The following is a 22,705-nucleotide window of genomic DNA, read 5'->3' as shown; positions in this document are numbered from 1 at the left end:
AAATTTGCCTGGATGATAAGAAGGAATAAGTGCTTTCTGATAGTTTCTTTTTTAATAAAGTTCAGCTATTGCCACTAACATGGGGGATGACTGGCTTTCTGGGTTTTCCCAAATAAGAAAACTTAGGTTCGGGGGCTGGAGAGATGGCTCGGCGGTTAAGAGCATTGCCTACTCTTCCAAATGTCCTGAGTTCAATTCCCGGCAACCACATGGTGGCTCACAACTATCTGGAATGAGGTCTGGTGCCCTCTTCTGGCCTGCAGACATACACACAGACAGAATATTGTATACATAATAAATAAATAAATATTTTTTAAAAAAAGAAAACTTAGGTTCATCCTTGACAAGAAATTACATTATCTCAATAGAACTTGAAGAAAAATAGGCTTGACATAGTCAGTCGAAGGAAATAGCTCTCTATGCTTTGTTTTGTGTTTTAAGACAGTGTCTGACTATGTAGACTGGTCTGGAATTCAGAGAAATTCGCTTGCCTCTACTTCCCCAGTCCTGGGATTAAAGGCCTGTGCCACGGTGTCCAGCTGCATGAGTGTTCTGCCAAAGAGTACATCTAAGCAGATCTGTTAAAAAGGAATAGACAGGGGGGCTGGAGAAAAGACTCAGAGGTTAAGAGCATTGATTGTTCTTCCAGAGGTCCTGAGTTCAATTCCCAGCAACCACATGATGGCTTACAACCATCTGTAATGAGATCTGGTGCCCTCTTCTGGCCTGCATATATAATAAATAAAGTCTTTTTTTTTTTTTTTTTTTTTTTTTTTTTGGCTTTTCAAGACAGGTTTTCTCTGTGGTTTTGGAGCCTGTCCTGGAACTAGCTCTTGTAGACCAGGCTGGTCTCAAACTCACAGAGATCTGCCTGCCTCTGCCTCCCAAGTGCTGGGATTAAAGGCGTGCGCCACCACCGCCCGGCTTGTTTGTTTGTTTTTTGAAAAAAGGAATAGACAGGGGCTGGAGAGATAGCTCAGTGGTTAAGAGTGTTGTTACTCTTTTATCCCTCCCCCCATAGGGTTTCTCTGTAGCTTTGAAGCCTGTCCTGTCCTGGAACTAGCTCTGTAGACTAGGCTGGCTTTGAACTTACAGATATCCACCTGCCTCTGTCTCCTAAGTGCAGGGCATTCACCACCATCGCCCGGCAGAGCATTGTTACTATTGCAGAGGAGCTGGGTGTGGTTCCTAGCACTCACATAATGGTTCACAACCACCTGTAATTCAGTTCCAGGGGAGCCAACATCTTCTGACTTTTGGTCACAGCACACATATGATGCATAGATACACAAGGTAAAGAATTTGAAAGTGACTTTGTTGATGTGTTTTTTTTTTTTTTTTTTTTTTTTTTTTTTTTTTTAAGTAATAGTGACCAGGCAGTGGTGGTGGCACACCTTTAATCTCAGCGCTCAGGAGGCAGAAGCAGGTGAATCTGTGTGAGTTCAGGCCAGCCTGGTCTACTGAGCGAGTTCCAGGATAGTCCCAGGACACAAAGAAACCCTGTCTCGAGGAGTGGAACTGCCTGGGTCTTTACTAAGAAGGAATTAACATCTTAAAATCTAAGGTGTCAGTTTTTTTCTTTTCTTTTCTTTTTCTCTTTCTTTTCTCTCTCTCTCTCTCTCTCTCTCTCTCTCTCTCTCTCTCTCTCTCTCTCTCTCTCTCTCTCTCTCCCCTCTCTCTCTCTCTCTCTCTCTTTTGAGACAGGGTTTTTCTGTAGCTTTGGAGCCTGTTCTGGAACTCGGTCTTGTAGACCAGGCTGGCCTCAAACGTACAGAGATCTGCCTGCCTCTGCCTCTCATATTAAAGGATTAAAGGCGTGCGCCACTGCCACCTGGCAAAGTTTCAGTTATTATTTTGAAGTGAGAGAAGTGTAGGAAAACTAGTTAAAGCCTTAACCCAGTGAGGTTGAGGAAATTGATACTATCATTTGCCACTTGTTTCCCTGCCTCCCACATCAATTAGAAAGGATCATGTGAATTCCTTCAAAGGGTTAGGAGTTGGGTCATGTTGAACATTTCAAAGGTCAATTGGTTTTAGGTGTGGTGGCACACATCTTTAATCTCAGCACTTGGAGGCAGAGGCAGGCGGCTCCTTTGAGTTTGAGGCCAGCCTGGTCTGCATAGGACAGTCAGGGAAACACTGTTCTCTGTTTTACCGCCCTCCCTCCACGCTAAACAACGACAAATAAAAGAGCAATGGGAATTTAATTCAATAAACCTATTATTAGTGGTTCTTCCTACGCCTCTCCTCGAGGAGACCAGAGATTCTCACAACGTGGGAATCTAAAACATTCGGAGAATGGGGTAAGCCCCGAGGGCCTGCTGGGCAGGTCAGAACAAAATCCTCCAAACCAATCGCTTCTCCACCTCATCACCTTTTCCTGTCTCCGTAGGGGAATTTAGGCACGGAAGTGGGAAACCAATTCAGTCTCGAGAGCTTCCCCTCGGAGAGCCGAAGCGTCGGGCCGGGCCCCGCCCAGCCCTGCCCTGCCCCTCTTCGCTCCCGAGGCTGCGCCCGAGGCCCCGCCCCTTCCCTACAATTTCATTGGCTCTGGTGACCGGCCCCCCGAAGAACTGCTTTGGATTGGTGAGCTTCGCCCGCCGCCACTCGGCGTCTTCCCGGGGCGTGAGCCGGACGTGGCCACGCCCCTTACGTCGGGACGCTCTGTCGGCCTCGGGAGGCGCAGCATTCGCCGCCTTAGAAGGAAGGAGGTCCGTTGTGTGAGGAGGCTGCTATGGTGCTGAGTTCCCGGGTAGACCCGACCGAGCCGAGGCGGTCGCTGCCATGAAGGTGAGGGGCTGGTGGAGCCGGGAGGCCCTCCTCGCCTCTCCTGTGCACCCGGAGCGTCTCCTTTTACTCCGTCGCACAGGTTTTCCGGCGGCTTCCTGAGAGACCACCACTGCGGGGGGCGCCCCGACGGGTTCCTGCCGGGGAGGCCGAGCTAGCGGATCCGCCCGAGCTCCCCCAGCGCCCCCCGGCGGCCTGGCCAAGGAGGAGGCGAGTGGCCCTGAGGGCTCAGCCCGCTGGGCCCTGTTCCCCGACCCCGTGCGTTTCTCGGGGTCCCGAGCTTTTCTAACCGCTAGAGCTCTCCACAGGCCTCGGTGCTTCTGCCCACGGCTGTGCCCTCTGCCTCCTCGAGTCCTTGAGCTAACCCAGTTGTGGGGGGCATCACGAGACAGGAGGCAGAGAGCGGTGCGGGGAGTGATGAGGCTGGGGCCAGGGTAGCCCGGCTAGAGAGGCCAGGGGTTGGGGTCCGCCCCGCAGAGGAGTTCTTCCGCGGTGGCCGTGACCTAGAGCGCTAGCTTCGTCTGCATCGCCACTAGGTACGCAGCAAGTAATTTGACAGCCTTCCTCCCAGGTGGGAGTGAGAGCGTGGGAGCACCACTGATAGAAGTTTCAGAAAAGGGGAGGGGGTGTGTGCGTGATTCTGGCCTACTTTGGGGAGATGATTTTTCTCAACTTCATCACAGAGAGTTCTAAAGAGTCCGTGTACAACAGTCAGTTTAGGTATTGATTCATTTGCCCAAATCAAACCAAGAGGTGATGATACCTCTCCCTTCAGAGACGGTTGTATTCATCTCATCGAAGAAGTGTTGTTGGCTTTGGGCTGCTAGATTAACTCGACCTTCACAAAGAGTTTAAGAGTTACTGTGGACGATTGAAAGAGTGTCAAGTGGCTAGAATAATTCAGCAACTGTTTGTCCAGTTTCTTCTTTGTATTAGTCAAGAGGGAGTAGAGGTAACTCAGAATATAATCCCCCTCTTTAGGAAGGAGTTTGCCCATTAAAGGAGACAAGGTAGGCACGGGGGCACAGCCTGTTATCAATGTTTAGGAGGCGGAAGCAGGAGGATTGCTGCAAGTTTGAGGCCACCACTTAGAAGTGCTTTCTTCAAAAACCAAACAACAACAACAACAACAACAACAAAAAGCCCAGACAGATCCCAAGTAGCTACAATACAAACCACAATAATGTAAGGTGTGTGTGTATGTAACCAACCCTCAGAAGCAAGAAAAATGATGATGCTTTCACTGTTGCTTACCTGTAATCCCAGCATTTGCGAGGTAGAGGCTGGAGTCAAGGACAATTGAGAGTTCCAACTGGTACAACATGTGATTTGATTTCAAAACAAGCCCCTTGCTGCTGGAACAAGGAAGATTTTTGAAATAGGTAACTTTGTTTTGAGACAGGGTCTTACTGTGTGCTTAATGTGTATCTCTGAGTGGCCTGGAACTGAATATGTAGGCTATCCTTGAGCTGGTGAGTGATCTGCCTGAGTGCTTGGATTGCAAATGTGTGGTCTGGAGTAGGAAATATTGGAACTAACTTTAAGGGTGAATATACTGTGAGAGTTTTAAAATGTTCTTAGGTTTATGTGTATGAGTGTTTTGTCTGTCTGTCTGTCTGTCTGTCTGTCTGTCTGTATATATATGTATGTGTACCATCTGTATGCCTGGTGCTCTCAAAGGTCAGAAGGTGGTAGTAGATCCTCTGAACTGAAGTTACCAATGGTTGTGAGATACCTTGTAGGTGCTAGGAACCCAACCTACGTCCTCTGTAGGAGCAGTGAGTGTTCTTAACTGCTAAGCCATCATTCTAGCCTCTAAGGTTTTTGTTCTGCACCACGAGTATGCCTGATATCCATGGAGTCTGAAGAGGATGTCAGACCCCTGGGACTGGTGTTAATAGTTGTGAGACACTATGTGGGTGCTGCGAATCAAAGTTGGTCTCTGGAAGGGCAGCCAGTGCTTTTAACCACTGAGCCATCAATCCCCGTGAGGATTATTATTATTATTATTTTTTTTTTTGGTTTTTCGAGACAGGGTTTCTCTGTGGCTTTGGAGCCTGTCCTGGAACTAGCTCTGTAGACCAGGCTGGTCTCGAACTCACAGAGATCCTCCTGCCTCTGCCTCCCGAGTGCTGGGATTAAAGGCGTGCGCCACCATCGCCTGGCTTATTATTATTTTTTTTACTTTCCAGTGTAGTTACAAAATATCACTGCAACTTAGAATACTTTATTTTACTTATTATTTATTTATTTTGGTTTTTCAAAATGGTGTCTGGCTGTCCTGGAATTCACTCTGTAGACCAGGCTGGCTTCAAACTCACAGAGATTTGTCTACCTCTGCCTCCCGAGTGCTGGGATTAAATGTGTGCGCCACCACCACCCAGCAAGGACAATATTATTATATTCCATTTGGCAGCACAGTAGACTCTTATAATTTCTACTGTATATTTAACTGAAGTAAATGACTTAAATCATTTAGTTTTTATACCCATCAACAACTTCATCCTCTGTCCATTGCCTTTTCCCCACCCCTCTCTGTCCTTTAATCATCATAGAAACCGCATTCTCTAATCTGGCCGGTTAATATTGTATTTAATGGAATCATTAAAAGAAATCACAATATATAGTATAAGAACAAAAATTTGAGCTAGTCTGTGGTATAAGAGCCAAAATTTGAGCCAGGTGTGAGTTTGAGGCCAGCCTAGTCTACAAGAGCTAGTTCCAGGACAGCCAAACCTATACAGAGAAACCCTGTCTTGAAAAACAAAAGAGTCAAAATTTATTGTAACCTTTGAGTATTTTTTTAATTGGTTCCCCCCCTTTTTCTTGAAACTTTATTTTATGTGCAATGGTGTGAAGGTGTCACATCGCTCAGGGACTGGATTTACACACACTTATGAGCTGCCATGTGGGTCCTGGGAATTGAACCCCAGTCCTCTGAAAAAGCAGTCAGTGCTTATAACTGCCGTGCCATCTCTCCAGCCCCTTTTATTAGTTTTTCGAGGCAGGATTTCTCTGTGCTTTTGGAGCCTGTCCTGGAACTCACTCTGTAGCCCAGGCTGACCTTGAACTCACAGAGATCTGCCCAGCCTCTGCCTCCCAAGTGCTGGGAACTTTTGAGTATTTTGAAACTTTTCCCTGCTTCAGGGATTCTAAGTGTATTTTACATCATGTATATACACACAAGACATACATTGAGATTATTTGAAAACTGGCACTGGAAGAGGGAGGGCTGAGTCCATTCTTAGAATGTTCTTAGAAACATTCAGAATACTTGAACAACCATCTGTAACACACACATCTATCTATCTGTCTGTCTGTCTGTCTGTCTGTCTGTTGGGAGACTGGGTCTCACTATGTAGACTTGGAGCTCACTGTGTTCATATGGAAGAACTTTCAGACTCTTCTAATCACTGAGCCATCTTGAAATTCTTCTAATTGAAAGTGAAGGATAAAAGATGTTGGGTTTTTTGTTGATGTTTTTCTCTTTCTTTTTTTTTTTTTTTTTTTTTTTGAGGCAGTGCTTCACCATGTAGCCATGGTTAACCTAGAACTTGTTATGTAGACCCGGCCGGTTTGGAACTCAGAGCCACCTGCCTGTCTTCTATGTGCTGTAATTAAAACCGTGTGCCACCATGCCTGGCTTCAGTCATTTTTTTTTTTTTTTTTTGGTTTTTCGAGACAGGGTTTCTCTGTGGCTTTGGAGCCTGTCCTGGAACTAGCTCTGTAGACCAGGCTGGTCTCGAACTCACAGAGATCCGCCTGCCTCTGCCTCCCGAGTGCTGGGATCAAAGGCTACCAAAAAATTTTTAACAGTGCCTGTTTTTGACAGACTAGACCATCAGTGCCAGTTTTCCTGGGGTTAGAGATCTCACACAAGAAAACAGGAAGTTCGGTAGGACATAGAAGTAGCTCCAGCGTGAGGGCGTGCAACTTTATTTCAGCACTCAGAGGCAGTGGCAGAAGAATCTGCGTTCAAGGCCAGACTGATCCAGACTGTCAGCAAGCAGGACTGTGTAGAAAGATTGTGTCTTGAAAAAGAAAAACAAAACAAAACAGTTGGGAACAGAGAGTAAGTAAAATGAAAGAAATCACTAAACTTCAGTAAAGGGAACTAATTTGAGAATCAGATTAAATTGACAGAACCTCAGCTAAGCCATTCTAATATAGCTACCAAATACTTTCTGAAAGTACTGGGGAGCTGTAAAGGGAAGTGGGTAAGTAGAGGCATACCCTTGACAACAAAGAAATAGAGAAGTCTTGGGTGAGCACATGGGTGTGACATTACCCAGGCTTTTCTTGCCAAAATTGTTTGAGCAGGAAGAATCTTCACTCAGACCCAGAAAGCCTTGACCTTGTAAACATTGACTATATATCAGAATCACTTGGGAGTTAAAGAACAAATTGTGTTGCCCAAACTGTACTCTAGAGTAGCAAAATCAGAGGGCCCCCTATTTAAAAACCTTTAAAATTTAATGTTTATTTGTGCATGTGTATTCCACAGCCCTTGTGTGGCATTTGGAGGACACTTTGGGGAAGGTGGTTCTCATGTGGACCCTAGGGATAACCTCAGGTCTTCAGGCATGAATAATTTTTAAGGCTTTGTGGTGAGTCTAACATGCAGAGAACCATAGTCTGGGTCAGTTTCACAGGCCGAGACAATTACTTAGCACATGATGGTACAGCCTCAGAGGTCAGGAACTAAAACCGCCTGTTCCCAAGTACAGGGGAGGTCAGATTACTAAAGAAATCACTTCAGTTCTGGGGTGTCAGAAGACACAGGGCTTCATATAGAAATGGAAGTTATGTTTTTCATGTTCTCTGGGTGGGAATGATGGATACCCTAGACAGGACTAGTGAGTGCATATAGCCCCCTTTGAACTCTGAACTGTCAAATAGGTTGGAAGCATGCAGATGCTATTCTTAGAGAAGGGAGCATTGTGGGCTCTACCCTTCCCGTACTGCCAAGAGTGTTTGCTTAATGCAACAGCTATTTTCTTTCCTTTTTAAAAAAGATTTATTTATTAATACAGTGTTCTGCCTGCATGTATGTCTACAGGCCAGAAGAGGGCGCCAGATCTCATTAGACATGGTTGTGAGCCACCATGTGATTGCTGAGAATTGAACTCAGGACCTCTGGAAGAGCAGCCAGTGCTCTTAACCTCTGAGCCATCTCTCCAGCCCCCAGAGTTATATCTCATTGACTGTGTTTGACCAAACTTCACAGATCCTAATGAGGCTACAGCCTAGCTTTTTCACTGTTTTCTTCCTTCTCCTGTAGTTTGTGGCTGGAAGTAGTAATATGGATCTGCATTTTACTAAGTAGGGTTACAGCAATAGATTTTTGACTGGGAAGCTGTGGGACTATTTTGTTTTTCTAATGAAGTATTTAAAGAAAGCTAAAAGTTTTCTCTGCATGTGTGTTTATGTGAGTGTGTATGTGTGTATAGGCTAGAGGGAACTTTGGGGGTTGTTCCTGTTGTAACCCACATATTTGAGTGCTTAGTCACTATTTGAAAGGATTAGGAGGTGTGGCCTTTGAAGGAAATGTGTTAGTGGGGGTGGGCTTTAGGGTTTCAAAAACCCTACTAAGTTGAGAGTCTCTATCTGCTATGGACCATGATGATAATGGACTGTCTGAAACTGTAAGCAAGCCCTCAGTTAAACGCTTTCTTCCATAAGTGTTGTCATGGTGTCTCTTCACGGCAGTAGAACAGTGACTAAGACACTTTGTGACCTGGAAATTGCCAAGAAGGCTGGGGGCCAGCAAGCCTCAAGGATCTGCCTGTCTCCTTCCTAAGGCTGGGATATAGATTCACCAAATGCTCAGCTTTTTGACTATATAGTCGAGTTGCTTACTTAATATTTTGAGACAGTGCCTCCTGTAACCCAAGCTGGTCTCAGTTTACTATATAGCTAAGAATGACTTTGAGCTTCCAATCCTCTCGCCTCCACCTCCCAGTTGCTGAGATTATGGGTTTGTGTCCTCATATCCTCACATGGGCTTTTGTTTGTGTGTGTGTGGGCGTGCGCGGGGGGCGGGGTTCTTGGGGTAGAAAATAGGTTTTTGTGTTGTGCTCGTAGGCAAGCATTTTACCACCTGAGCTGTCTCCTCAGCTCTTATTTCTCTTAGGTAATGTCTCCTCAGCTCTTAGTGTTCTTTTGATTATTTTTTCTGGAGACTGCAAAGGAAATTCCTGCTCTTTCATAGAAACATGAAGGAATGGGACTAGATTGTTTTCCTCTAATAATGGCATCTACCTAAAATTGTACTTATTTTCTCTCAAATAGGTCCTCTGTTCCCTATACTAGAAGTACAGTTTATTTTTGAATTTTTAAAAAAATTTTGGTGTATTTTTACACGTATGTGTGTATTTAGAAGCCAGAGGTGACGTTGGGTGTCTTTCTTGATACCTTTCCACCATAACATTTTTTTATTTCCTTTTTTTTTTTTTAGATTGAAGATTTAAAAGAACTTTGCTGAGTATATGGTTGTGTACACCTTTAATCCTAGCATTCAGAGGCATACATAGGTAGCTTTCTATGAATTGGAGGACAGCTTGGTCTGTGTAGCTAGTTCCAGGCAAGCCAGGATTACACAGTAAGATCTTACCTCAAAAAAAAAAATTAATTAATTAATTAATTAAAAGAGCTTCCTTTGGGTGGGACATGGTAGCATGCATCTTCTTGAATCCCCGCACTTCCCTGGGTCTCCATAGAGAGCTCCAGGGTAGCAAGGACTACCTGGAGAGATGGAGAAGCCCTGTCTCAGAGAGGATAATGAAAGAGAGCACACATAGCTTTCTTTGGAAGACTGCTGATAAATCTTTCTCTTCTTTTTGGTTTTTCAAGACAGCATGGTTTCTCTGTCTTGGAACTCTATCTGTAGACCAGGTTGGCCTTGAACTCACAGAGTTCTGCCTCCCAAGTGCTGGGACTAAAAGTGGGTATCACCACTTCTGGCCAAATCTTTTTTTTCCTTGAAGGAAGAATCACTGTTAGTTTGGTGTTTTGTGCTTTTATGTATAAGCAAACTATGGCTCTAGGATCTAAGATAGGAACTCTTCATTATTTTACTTGCCTTTTTAAAGCAACGCTATCTTGAGAATTACAGATGTGAAGCTGTATAATCCTTAAATTAGTGATGAAGATACTTAGACAGTTGAATCTTGTATACCACGTTCTTTTTTTTTTTTTCACTTGAATGACTTCGGAATAGTGAGAACATTATTAGTACTCCAAGTTGCATTTTTAATCTTTAGGGTTTTTTTGTTTGTTTGTTTGTTTCTGTTTTATGAGACAGGATTTTGCTGTAGCTTTGGATCCTGTCCTAAAACTAGCTCTTGTAGATCACGCTGACCTCAAACTCACAGAGATCCACCTGCCTCTGCCTCCCAAGTGCTGGGATTAAAGGTGTGTGCCACCACCGCCCGGCAATTTTTTTTTAAGCTAGTTGATATAATATTTGGCAGATAAAATAAATGGAGCCATGTGTGGTATTTTTTGGTGCCATTTTAGCTAATACCTCAGGTTCTTTGACTCCTACCATTTATCACATTGTCCAGGTTCTAGAATATGTTTAAGTAGGACGTGAGAGCCAGGTGGTGGTGGCACATGACTTGGGAGGCAGAGGCAGGTAGATCTCCGAGTTCAAGGTCAACCTGGTCCACAGATTTAAGTTCCAGGACAGCAAGGGCTACACAGAGAACCTATCTTCAAAAACCAAAACAAACAAACAAACAAAAACCTCTACTATCCCAAATATTGTTTTATTCTTTAAGCACTGGAAAATGGCTTTTGGCCTCACATTTAAAAATTTGCATCTATTTCTAACAGGCTTGCTTATCAACATTTCTGAGTCTAATATAAAAGGAGACAGAAGCTGTACTTGTTTTTTTTTTTTAATATTTATTTATTATGTATACAATATTCTGTCTGTGTGTATGGCTGAAGGCCAGAAGTGGACACCAAACCCCATTACAGATGGTTGTGAGCCACCATGTGGTTGCTGGGAATTGAACTCAGGACCTTTGGAAGAGCAGGCAATGCTCTTAACCTCTGAGCCATCTCTCCAGCCCCAGAAGCTGTACTTGTAACTCTCTGGTATAGTGTTTGCCAAGCAAGGGTGTATTCCCAGCAACACAAAAATAAAAATAAATTGTTTATAGGTGGTATAGTGAGTGATAACCATATTCTTATTGAGAATAAAGAGACAAGTTATAAACAAAAATAACGTAAAAGAAAGTTATTCAGGGGAGAGGCAAATGTCCTTTATACTTTGTGAGGTCGAGTGTTTTGGCCGTTGGAAATGATGTTTAGTGCTTTTATCCTGAAAAGGTAAAGTAGCTTCTGTCTTACAAATGCTTCCCTTAATGTCAAATGAGTATATTCTTTATAAAGAATGTGGGAAATAAAGTAGAATTCAAAAAGGAAGATAAATGCATGAGATAACTTTAAAATCTGGAGAGCTGCTGGTGTGTGTGGTGGTGCGTACTTTTAATCCCAGCTCTCCGGTAGATTTCTGGGAGTTCAAGGCCTGGTTTCCATAGCAAGTTCCAAGCAAGACAGCTAGAACTACATTAAGGGACCCTATTAAAAAAAATAATAACAAAAACAAAACCCCTAGAGAGCTTTATTTGGCATTTGATTGCTTTTTGTCATGCTTAAGATGGAACCCAGGACCTCATGCATGCTGAGTGTACTCTTTTTTTTTTTTTTTTCTTTTTCTTTTTCTTTTTCGAGACAGGGTTTCTCTGTGGTTTTGGAGCCTGTCCTGGAACTAGCTCTTGTAGACCAGGCTGGTCTCGAACTCACAGAGATCCGCCTGCCTCTGCCTCCCAAGTGCTGGGATTAAAGGCGTGCGCCACCACCACCCGGTCTGAGTGTACTCTTGACACTGAGTTACATTCTTCAGTTTTTGTTTTTTAAAGATATATTTATTAATTATGTATATGGTGTTCTGCCTGCATGTATGTCTGCAGGCCAGAAGAGAGCACCAGATCTCATTACAGATGGTTGTGAGCCACCATGTGGTTGCTGGGAATTGAACTCAGGAAGAACAGCTAGTGCTCTTAACCTCCAACCTCCTTCCCTGTGCTGTTTAACAATAAAAAACTAGCATATTATACTCAATAAACAGTGAGACAGTAGGGTTAATGAGAGTATGGTTTTATATCTTATCTTTCTATTAAATAATAAGTGGAGAAATAGGCCTGTAGTATCTAGTACATGTTCCAAGTTAACAGGGGAAGTACTCAGACACTGTAGGACTTTAAATTTCATATAAAAGCTGACATTTAAAGGGGATTAGCATGTCTCCAACATTATATAGGACATACTTGACTGACATAGAGTCAGTGTAGTGGCATATAGAAACCTGAGGTGGGGAGGATTGCAAATCTGAGTCCTGGGCCTCTAGACACTGTTTCAGGTTTTCTTTTCCTTCCTTCCTTCCTTCCTTCCTTCCTTCCTTCCTTCCTTCCTTCCTTCCTTCCTTCCTTCCTTCCTTCCTTCCTTTCTTTTTTCCTTTGAGGCTGAGTTTCTCTTTGTAGCCAGACTGTAGGATTAAAGGCATACACCTCCACTGCCTGGCTTCAACTTTTTTTTTCTTTTTGTCTTTTTTTTTTTTTTTTTTTTTTTTTTATTGGTTTGGAAATATCAGAAAATTGTCTTTCACAATGACTTGCAGTTTTGGTAATGTGAATGTCTCTTCTTAGGGATGCTTGGAAATAAAGTGCTTTTTGGAATATTTACCCCTACCTGCTCCTGAATTTGAAGCTTATTTAGCACTGTGTTGGGGATGATAGATTGGAGACAGTTACCTTGTAATCTCAAGGTTACTTAAGGCAAATTTACCTCTGAAAAGTGGCAGCCCACATTCACTTGGCTTGCTTTATTTGTTTATTTATTTATTTATTTTTTGTTTTTTCAAGACAGGGTTTCGCTGTGGTTTTGGAGCCTGTCCTGGAACTAGCTCCTGTAGACCAGGCTGGTCTCGAACTCACAGAGATCTTCCTGCCTCCCAAGTGCTGGGATTAAAGGCGTGCGCCACCACCGCCCGACCACTTGGCTTTATTTTATTTATTACCTTTTGAGACAGGGTCTTTGTCTTTGTCTGTCCTGTAATTCACTTCCTAGACCAGGCTGGTCTCTAACTCAGAGATCTGCCTGCTTCTGCCTTCTGAGTGCTGGAATTAAAGGCATGCACCATCACTTCTGGCTTATTTATTTATTTTCCTTTTTTTTATTTTTCGAAGCAGGGTTTCTTTGTGTAGTTTTGGATCCTATCCTGGCACTCACTGTGTAGACCAGGCTGGCCTCGAACTCACAAGACATCCACCTGCCATTGCCTCCTGAGTGCTGGGATTAAAGTGCTTGGATGTTGTGCTTGCATATATATCTGTGTACCTTGTGTGTGCCTGGTGCCCTACAAAGCCAGAAGAGAGCATCAGATCCTCTGGGACCAGAATTATAGATAGTACGAGCCAACATGTAGGTACTGGGACTCAAACCTGGGTCCTCTGGAAGAGCAGCAGCCAGTGTCCTTAACGTTTGAGCCATCTCTCCAGCTCCTCTGCTTGGTTTTAAACTATGCATTTGTGGTTTTTTTCAGGCGGGTGCTACTTCTATGTGGGCTTCATGCTGTGGGCTGCTAAATGAAGTCATGGGAACTGGAGCTGTCAGAGGTCAGCAGGCGGGATTTCCAGGAAGCACCGGCCCATTCAGATTTACACCTAGCTCTGACTTTCCCACCTACCCACCAGCAGCTACTGAAGGGCCCAATATAGTTTGCAAAGCGTGTGGGCTTTCATTTTCAGTCTTTAGAAAGAAGGTGAGTTGGATGAAATGTTGCTTACAAATAACACATGGGGAAATAAACAAGACAGATCATAATTCTTGGGTGTAAGTTATGTTGAATAGATAATCCATTTGGAAATCCATGCAGTAAGATTCTAGTTTTCTCTCATATTCCTATCTCCTGACCACATACTCTGTCTGTCTATCTATATACCGTCTCTATTCTTCTCTTGTATCCTGATCACAGTTTCCCCTCCCTCTTTCCCAATTCCTCCCCACACCTCCCTTTCTCCCAGATCTACTCCTCCTCCCTTTCCCTTCAGAAAAGATCAGGACTGACTGACTCCCAGGGGGTATTAACCAAACACAACACAACAAGTTACAATAAGGCTAGGCACATACCCTCATCAAAGCTGGACAAGGCAACCCAATAGGAAAAACTCTGATCATATTCTTTTTTTCCCCCTATTTAAAGTTTATTTTTATTTTATATGCATTGGTGTTTTTGCCTTCATATATATCTGTGTGAGAGTGTTGGATCTCTGGAACTGGAGTCACAGACAGTTGTGAGCTACCATGTAGGTGCTGGGAATTGAATCCGGGTTCTCTGGAAGAGCAGACAATGTTCTTAACCACTGAGCCATCTCTCCAGCTCCTGACCGTATTCTTTTTTTTTTTTTTTTTTTTGAGACAGGGTTCCTCTGTAGCTTTGGAGCCTGTCCTGGAACTTGATCTATAGACCAGACTGGTCCCAAACTCACAGAGATCTGCCTGCCTCTGCCTCCGGAGTGCTGGGCTTAAAAGGCCAATATGGGTGCTGGGAGCCAAATACAGGTCTTTTGGAAGAGCAGGAAGAACTCTGTTGAAACAGGGTTTCTATGTGTAGCTTTGGAACTTGTCATGGAACTCGCTCTAGTCCAGGCTGGCCTCACACTCACGGAAATCTGCCTGTCTCTCTTCTCAGTGCTGGGATTAAAGATCTGTGACACCTGCAGGGCTGCAGGAAGAACTCTTTACCTTTGAACCATGCATGAGTTCCCTGACCATCTTTGTTACTTTCTTTTTTTTGTTTCTTTGTTTGCTTTCTTCCTTCCTCTTTGTTATGGTTATGTGTTTGTGACTTTGTGAGTGGATACTGCACGTGTGTGGATACTGCACGTGTGTGGATACTGCACGTGTGTGGATACTGCACGTGTGTGGATACTGCACGTGTGTGGATACTGCATGTGTGTGGATGTCTGAGGAGGCCAGAGAGCATGAGATACCCTGGAATTGGAGCTATAGTAGCATTTGTGAGCTCTCAGACATGGGTGCTGAGAACTAAACTTGGGTCTTCTAGACAGGCAGTGCTTTTAAGCACTGAGTCATCTCTAGCTCCAGTGTTCTTAACTTTTAAATAAGGAAGCTGGGTGTGATTGAAACTTACCTGTAATCTCAGAACTGAAGAGGCTAAGATAGGGTCACTGCTGTAAATTCAAGGCCAGGAGAGGCTACTTAGAGTAGAGTGTCCTCGGCCAGTTTGAGTACAGTGAAAGAACCTGTTTTAGGGGTGGGAGTGGCAATGAATAAACTAATGTTTGTGGAGATTTTACATAAAGCACTTAGGTTACAACTTTTACTTTCACGGGTCATGCAGTCTGGTCTGTATAATCCCTTGAAGTGCATAAAAGAGTGTTGGCTTGTGGGAGCCATACACTGAGCAGGAGTGGACACAGCTGAGTGTCTTCTCGAAGGCCCTCTTCTAAGATGACTTAGATTGTAATTAGGGTCACGTTGCTACAGATTTCTGTACTAATGGCATCTTCTGTGTCCTTGGATTAAGTTGGAGAGGTCAGTTTCCTTCCTTTTTCTATTAAGGTTTTTTCCTCCTCTTTGCTGAGGAAATTATCCACATAGGAAAAGACCAGGAAAAGAGCTTTGTGGCTGTGCTTTCTGTTCCATGTGGTTCAACTCAGCTCAGTTCTGCTAATTACATGTTTGTGCCAAGGGGTGGAAATGTTTTAATTCATTAACACAAGAGCGTATATTTTTCTTAAAGTGCTGTATTTGAAGTTTTGTGGCTCTAAGCTGCCCTGGTGACTGGTTTTGTGAAAATAGACTGCACATGAACCAGGTTTCAGTTTTAAGACAAGCCTAAGAAGAGGGTGTTTTCACAATGGCTTATGTGTGATGGTGTTGTCTGTTCTGTCTTCAGCACGTCTGCTGTGACTGCAAGAAGGACTTCTGCTCCTTTTGCTCAGTTTCCAACGGAAACCTCCGCAGATGTTCTACTTGTCACCTACTGCAGGAGACAGCCTTCCAGCGCCCTCAGTTGATGCGGCTGAAAGTGAAGGACCTACGGCAGTATCTCCTCCTCAGAAACATACCGACTGACACTTGTCGGGAGAAGGAAGACCTGGTAGATCTAGTACTGTGCCATCGTGGACTAGCTTCAGGGGGTGACCTGGACTCAAGCAGCCTGAATTCCTCACGGTCCCAGACTTCTAGTTTTTTTACACAATCGTTTTTTTCAAATTATACAGCCCCCTCTGCTACTGTGTCCTCCTTCCAGGGTGAGCTCATGGACAGAGATGGGACCTTCAGATCAGAAGTTCTGGCACAGGTAGGATGGTGTCATTGATGACCCCGAGAGCCTGGTGTGTTCACTCTTGCCCGTATGTGATAGGGATCAGCAGTGCTGGGTGACTTTAGATGAAGGGCAGAGATTCCATCCCCAGGGCTGCAGTACATGTCTGTCTGATATGTAGTCTGAAGTAGCTCATGAGTTTCTTGTCCTCAGTTTCCTGTCTTGTATAGTTATAGAATTTATATAGTTAACTGTTGGAGTAGTAACTAAAGTGTCAGTGACTATAGAAACAATCAATAGTTAATAATCATTGACCTTGATGAAGGGACATTATTCTGGCTTGCTCTTATTTACTTATTTTGAGACAAGGTCTCTACCTCAGGTTTGCCTCAAGCTCCCTCTGTGGCTGAGGAGGACCTGTTCATGTGTGTATGTGTATGTAGTCTTGCTTGCTCAGTTCTCTACCTTAATCTGTGAGATTAGGCCCTTACTGACCTGGAGTCACTGATCCCACTAGCAGTCTGGCCACAAAGCCTCAGGGAAGCTTCCATCACTGTCTTTAGTTCTGGCATCGAAACATGTGCTCTTCACCTTGCCTTTGTGTGAGTGCTGGGAACCCGAACTCAGGTCCTTGTACAGCAAGCATTTTAATTATCTGAGCTTTATTCCCCAACCTAGCCCTGACTTTGAATTTATGGTTTTCCCAGCTCCACCCCTTGAGTGCTGGGGTCAAAAATGTGCATCATTATAACCTGAGTTAGGTCATGCTGGGGATCGAACCCAAGAGGAGTTTATTCGTACTAAGCAAGCACTCTTGTTAATTTTTCCAGACAGGGTTTCTCTGTGTAGCCCAGGCTGTCCTGGAACTCACTCTGTAGACCAGGCTGGCTTTGAACTAACAGAGATCCACCTGCCTCTGCTTCTTTAATTCTGGGATCAAAGACCTGTACCACCATTACACAGTCTAAGCAAGTACTCTTAACTAAGCTATATCTCCTATTACAAAATTACCTAATTTAAATAACAAAAATAAATGTACTTATTTAGTATAATTAGAATACTATCTTGGGCTGGAGAAATGGCTCAGCAATTAAGAGCACTGGCTGCTCTTCCAGAGGTCCTGAGTTCAATTCCCAGCAACCACATTGTGGTTTACAACCATTTATAATAGGATATGATGCCCTCATCTGTCATGCAGAGCACTCATACATAAATCATAAATAAAATTAAAAAAAAAATAAAAAGAATACTATCCTAATAATGTTCTTGAGCATCATAGTTGGATAACATGCAAGGCTGCAACTCACGGTTTGTTGTATATAAATGAGTCTGAAATGCTCAGCCTTATCTTGTGCTTGTCCCACTAGCTCTTATAACAACTTAACCTGTTTCTCTTCATCTATGTTTTGCCTCAGGGCTAGCTTTCTTTCATCCTGTATGTCCTCCTCAGAGTCTGCCTGGTTTACCCCTGGCGGCTCCCTCATTCTCTTCTCAAGCCCAGGTTCTTCCTCCTACTAAATCTCTCTTCCTGTCAGCCCTGTCTATCCTTCTGCTGCCTTCCTACTGGCCGTTCAGCTTTTTATTAGACCAATCAGGTACCTTAGACAGTCAAAGCAAGCCAGGTAATGGTGGCGCATGCTTTTAATCCTAGCACTCGGGAGGCAGAGGCAAGTGGATCTCTGTGAGTTCGAGACCAGCCTGATCTACAAGAGCTAGTTCCAGGACAGGCTCCAAAGCTACAGAGAAACCCTGTCTTGAAAAACAAAACAAACAAAAAACCAGCATAAACAAATGCAACGCATCTTTCCCTAGTTAAAGTAATATACCATAACTCTGTGATTTCAAGGCCAGCCTGGTCTACAGAATGAGATCCAGGACAGCCAGAGCTACCTAGGGAAACCCCATCTGAAAACCAAAAGCTAAAACAACTTAAAGGACAGAGACCGGAAGATTGATGTAGCTGTTATCCAAAAATTCATAACTTTGTAAGACAAGGACCAAAGTTTTATGATTTTCTCAAATGAGAACTTACATAATTATATGAAGATATATCTGACTTGTACCACTTTTGGGATATATGACCCCATTTGGGGGAGAGGTAGGTGGCACAGTGCTGTAATGTATTGCCTGTAGGGTGAAATATATGATATTGGAACCAACCTAGCTATTATATGCTGTGGTCAAAGAGTGATGATATACATCTACAATTCCAGCATTTGGAATGTGGAGGCAGGAAGGAAATGAGTTAAATTCTAGCACAGGCTAGACTTTCCCTTTAGAAAAAAAATCTGTATCTCTCCAGCCCCAAAGGAGAATATATGAAAGAAAGTATATAATACAAAATAGAATTTTTGTTTTTCTAAGGAAAACTGTTGATTATTGAGATTTTTTTTTTTTTTTTTTTTTTTTCTGAGACAGGGTTTCTCTGTGTAGCCCTGGCTGTCTTGGACTCATTTTGTATATATTAGGCTAGCCTTGAACTCACAGATCCACCTGCCTCTGCCTTCCAAGTGCTAGGATTAAAGTTGTGTGTCACCACTAGCTGGTTTATCAAGGATTTTTGTTTTGTTTTTTGAGACATGGTTTCTTTGTGTAACAGTTTTGGTTGTCCTGAAACTAACTCTGTAGACCAGGCTGGCACTGAACTCACAGAGATTTGCCTGCCTCTGCCTCCTGAGTGCTGGGATTAAAGGAATGTTCTGCTTGCTCTGCTGACCTGGCTCTAAGGTAATCTTGAGGAGGATCAGTGGATAGTTTTTCTCTAGAGAAAAGTAAAAATTAGAGAAGCCTGATTAGTAATCAGTTGGATTTGTCATGCATATAGGTACAAAGTGAAATAGCTTCAGCCAACACAGACGATGATGACGATGATGATGATGATGATGACGATGAAGATGAAGAAGATGATGATGAACAAGAAGAAGAAAACTTGGACGAACAGGTAAATCTCTTTTAAAACTGCATTTCCTGATAAATGCATTGGCAGAAAGGGAAGATGCTAGACTTCCTCTAGATCAGCACAGGCCATTTTTTTCTAGTTCAGCTGTAGAACACTATATTACATCACCTCAGGGAACTGAGGAGTCTGGGGAGAGCATCCAGAGCCATTTGGACCAAAATAGGAGACAAAGGTAACAGATGTTCTGATTTCAGAACCCAGGACTCTCTAAGAAGAAAGTGAGAGCCTCGCTGTCCGACCTGTCAAGCCTTGAAGAGGTAGAAGGGATGAGTGTGCGCCAGCTGAAGGAGATCCTGGCTCGGAACTTTGTCAGCTATTCTGGCTGCTGTGAAAAATGGGAGCTGGTAGAAAAAGTCAACCGGTTGTACAAAGAGAATGAAGAAAACCAAAAGTCATGTAGGTTTAATTTTCCTTTTTATCCTGAGTATTCTTTCTTGGGCTTTAAAAACTAGGTTGTTTGTTGCCATAGTTAAGTCAGATTTAGCTAGCATGGCAGTGCATGCCTGTGATCCCAGTATTCAGGAAGCTAAACCGGGAGGGTACCTAGCTGTAAGACCCTATCCGAAAATAAAAATCACTGGGATGGAGAAATGACTCAGTGGTTGAGAGCACTGGCTGCTCTTCCTGAAGACCTGCATTCAATTCACACACTCACATGCAACTCACCACTGTCTATAACACAGACGCACATGCCTGTCACAACACCAGCATACAAAAAATTAAAAATTATTAAAACAAGAAACCATTAAAAAGATTTGGGGCTAGGGAGATGGCTTAGTAGTTAAAAACTGCTGGCTGTTCTTCTAGAGTACTCAGGTCAATTCTCCGCGCCTACATAGAGACTCCCAACTCTGTTATTTCAATTTAGGGGACCCTGTTCCTCTTCTGGTTTCTATGGGAACCAGGCATTTAAGTGACACACAGACATAAATGCAGGCAAAACACCTATAACACCTAAAATTAAATGAATAAATCGATTGGTATTTTAGAAAAGCAAATGTATCTTTTTAGTCCCTGGGTTAGTTATGTAAGCCAGTTTATTGAGCTGCTAAATAGTCCTACATTACATGGGCTTTGAGATTACCAGGTAAGTTAGATAATCATTTGTTGAATCTGGTTTTTCTTATTATTTGTGGAATAAAGTTCCTTTTACTGAAATGCAACTGTCCCATCTTCATGGCCATACAGCTGAAACATCCAGCTAAACTTCTACTTGTAGCCTGACTACTGAGTGGCCTATTGAGGGATATGGGTTGATAGGTTGCTTTTGTTTGTTTGTTTTGTTTTTTCACTTGAGACAAGGTCTCCTGTAACTCAGGCTGGTCTCAGATTCACTCTGTAGTTAAAGAGGACCTTGAACTTCTGATCCTCTTGCCTCTACCTTCCCAAGTGCTAGGATTACAAGCATATACTGTTGTGCCTGGATTATACAGTGCTAGCAATCAAACCCAAGACTTCACACAAGCTGGCAGGTACTCTACCAATTGAGCTACATCCCTAGCCCCTATTTCTTTTTCCTAATAAGTAACCAACATTTATGGAACACGTTTTAGTTGGTCCTAAGCCACATATTTCTTCCAGAAATCTGAGATACATACCACATCTAGTATAAGAAGTGTAGGGAGGGGGCTGGAGAGATGGCTCAGAGGTTAAGAGCATTGCCTGCTCTTCCAAAGGTCCTGAGTTCAATTCCCAGCAACCACATGGTGGCTCACAGCCATCTGTAATGGGGTCTGCTGCCCTCTTCTGATCTTCAGGCATACACACAAACAGAATATTGTATAATAAATAAATAAATAAATATTTTTTTTAAAAAAAAAAAAGAAGTGTAGGGAGGTTAAGGGACTACTTTCTGTATAGCACTGGGGTGGTACTGGGCCTGTGGTCGTTGCTCAGAAGATGGCTGCTTGACCGTGGGTAGGGGAACAAGGCCAGTGGCCACTTCCAGAGCCCTAGCTCTCTATTCTTTTCAGATGGTGAGCGGATGCAGCTTCAGGATGAGGAAGACGACAGCCTGTGCCGAATCTGCATGGATGCAGTCATTGACTGTGTCCTGCTGGAATGTGGGCACATGGTCACCTGCACCAAGTGTGGCAAGCGCATGAGTGAGTGTCCCATCTGTCGGCAGTATGTGGTGCGTGCTGTGCATGTTTTCAAGTCATGAGATTGAGGCCCCTTGCAGTGGGACACACCCATGATTCTATCCCAAACATCTGAGTGCATAAAGGACTGGAAACTTACTGTTCCAAGGCAGAGACTATTTTTAAAAATTATTTTCATTACTGACTGGGGACAGAAAGTTCATCCTAAGACAGGCCTATGCCTGTGGACACATGGCTTTCCCAGCTTTCTGCTGGGTTTTATCACTTGTTTCCCCTGGGCACTAGTTGCTGAGGTCAGACTGTCAGTGTGGGTATTTGCTCTTGCTCTATGGAGGCCTGTCTCTTAATTTCCCCTTTATCCTGTGTTTGAAACGTATGTTCTCTTAGAAATGAACTCATTGTTCACAAGTGGACTAGTGTGGACTACACTGAGCAGTGGCTGCTCTGAATGTTCGCTTTATTAGTCATGTATATTTTAAATGCTAATATTTGATGAATGTAAGTTTCCACATTGTTGCTATCTCTGCATTTAAACATAATTGGGAGACAATTGACATTCTTTAGTCAACTGCCAGGACCTCAGATAAATATGTCCATTTTTGTTCAGGTACAGCTTTTAATAGCAAGGGCTGCATCTAGCTTCTTATCTTAGAAGTGTGTGTGTGTGTGTGCTAAATTCTTTATTAACATGTAATCAGTTTACACTGTTTTGTATAGTGAAGTTGTATTTTTAGTGCTACCTGCTAGTAATTTCAACTTCAGGAATAAAATTAGATTAAAAGGCTGCTGTAATTTATATTGTCTCCCTAAGTTTCAAACTTATTTGCAAATAGCATGAACAGACATCAACATTCTGGTTTAGCACCTCTCTTCAGAAGAGATGTGGGTGCCTTCAGAGACATCTTTGCTGCTTACTTACCATAGTCGTGTTTACTGTGACAAGGTATTGTTCTAAATGCTTTATGGTTTTCTCAGTCCCTACCATCAGTCTAAAATAGATACCGGCACACATGGATGGAAAAGCCAGTCTTTGAGAAGTTAATAGCTTTGTCTAAAATCTCAGCTAAGGAGTATGTATATTTATAGTACCGAGGGTGTAGCTCATGGCTAGAGATAATACTGTTATTAGTAAGCCCCATGTTACCTCACAGCACTGGAATGGGGGAAGGGACAGACAACAGATTTCCAATCTAACTCTAACACTAAGGTTTCCTTTTTCAGCCCTTTAAGAGTCCACATAGCAAATGAGAACTTGAGTTCAATAGCTTATGCAGAAAGGTTCTTCTAGGGCCAGCTTAAGTCAGGGTTTGCTTTTGGTTGAGTTGAGAACTGTCAGTTCACCTTATTTTACATTGAATGAGGTATTGTAAATCATCTGGGTATGATGTGAAATGCACAGGATTATGTGTACAAGGTATTTAATAATTTAATACTATACTATGCACGTGACTTAAGCATTAAGCATGTGTGGATTTTCCCATCTGTAGGACAGGG

At 43.2% G+C, this 22,705-nt stretch overlaps 1 protein-coding gene across 1 annotated transcript; it reads left to right on the top strand.

Moving 5' to 3' along the window:
- Positions 1-2,661: 2,661 nt before the first annotated feature.
- Rnf34 (ring finger protein 34) lies at positions 2,662-22,007 on the top strand. Its single transcript, XM_057764830.1, has 6 exons — positions 2,662-2,790; positions 13,400-13,618; positions 15,779-16,186; positions 18,975-19,091; positions 19,304-19,505; positions 21,083-22,007. Exons 1-6 carry the CDS (start codon positions 2,785-2,787, stop codon positions 21,271-21,273), a joined length of 1,143 nt encoding a protein of 380 aa, XP_057620813.1. The 5' UTR covers positions 2,662-2,784; the 3' UTR covers positions 21,274-22,007.
- The last annotated feature ends 698 nt before the right edge of the window (positions 22,008-22,705 follow it).

The sequence above is a fragment of the Chionomys nivalis genome, chromosome 3 (assembly GCF_950005125.1).
Source record: "Chionomys nivalis chromosome 3, mChiNiv1.1, whole genome shotgun sequence".
NCBI classification, from domain to species: Eukaryota; Metazoa; Chordata; class Mammalia; order Rodentia; family Cricetidae; genus Chionomys; species Chionomys nivalis.
This window is presented reverse-complemented; position numbering and strand designations above follow the sequence as displayed.

What these genes read in the sequence shown, in the direction of transcription:
- Rnf34 (XM_057764830.1), top strand. An exon ending in TTTCAGTCTTTAGAAAGAAG is followed by an intron (nt 13,619 to 15,778) that starts GTGAGTTGGATG and finishes TTCTGTCTTCAG; the next exon opens with CACGTCTGCTGTGACTGCAA. An exon ending in GATCAGAAGTTCTGGCACAG is followed by an intron (nt 16,187 to 18,974) that starts GTAGGATGGTGT and finishes TCATGCATATAG; the next exon opens with GTACAAAGTGAAATAGCTTC.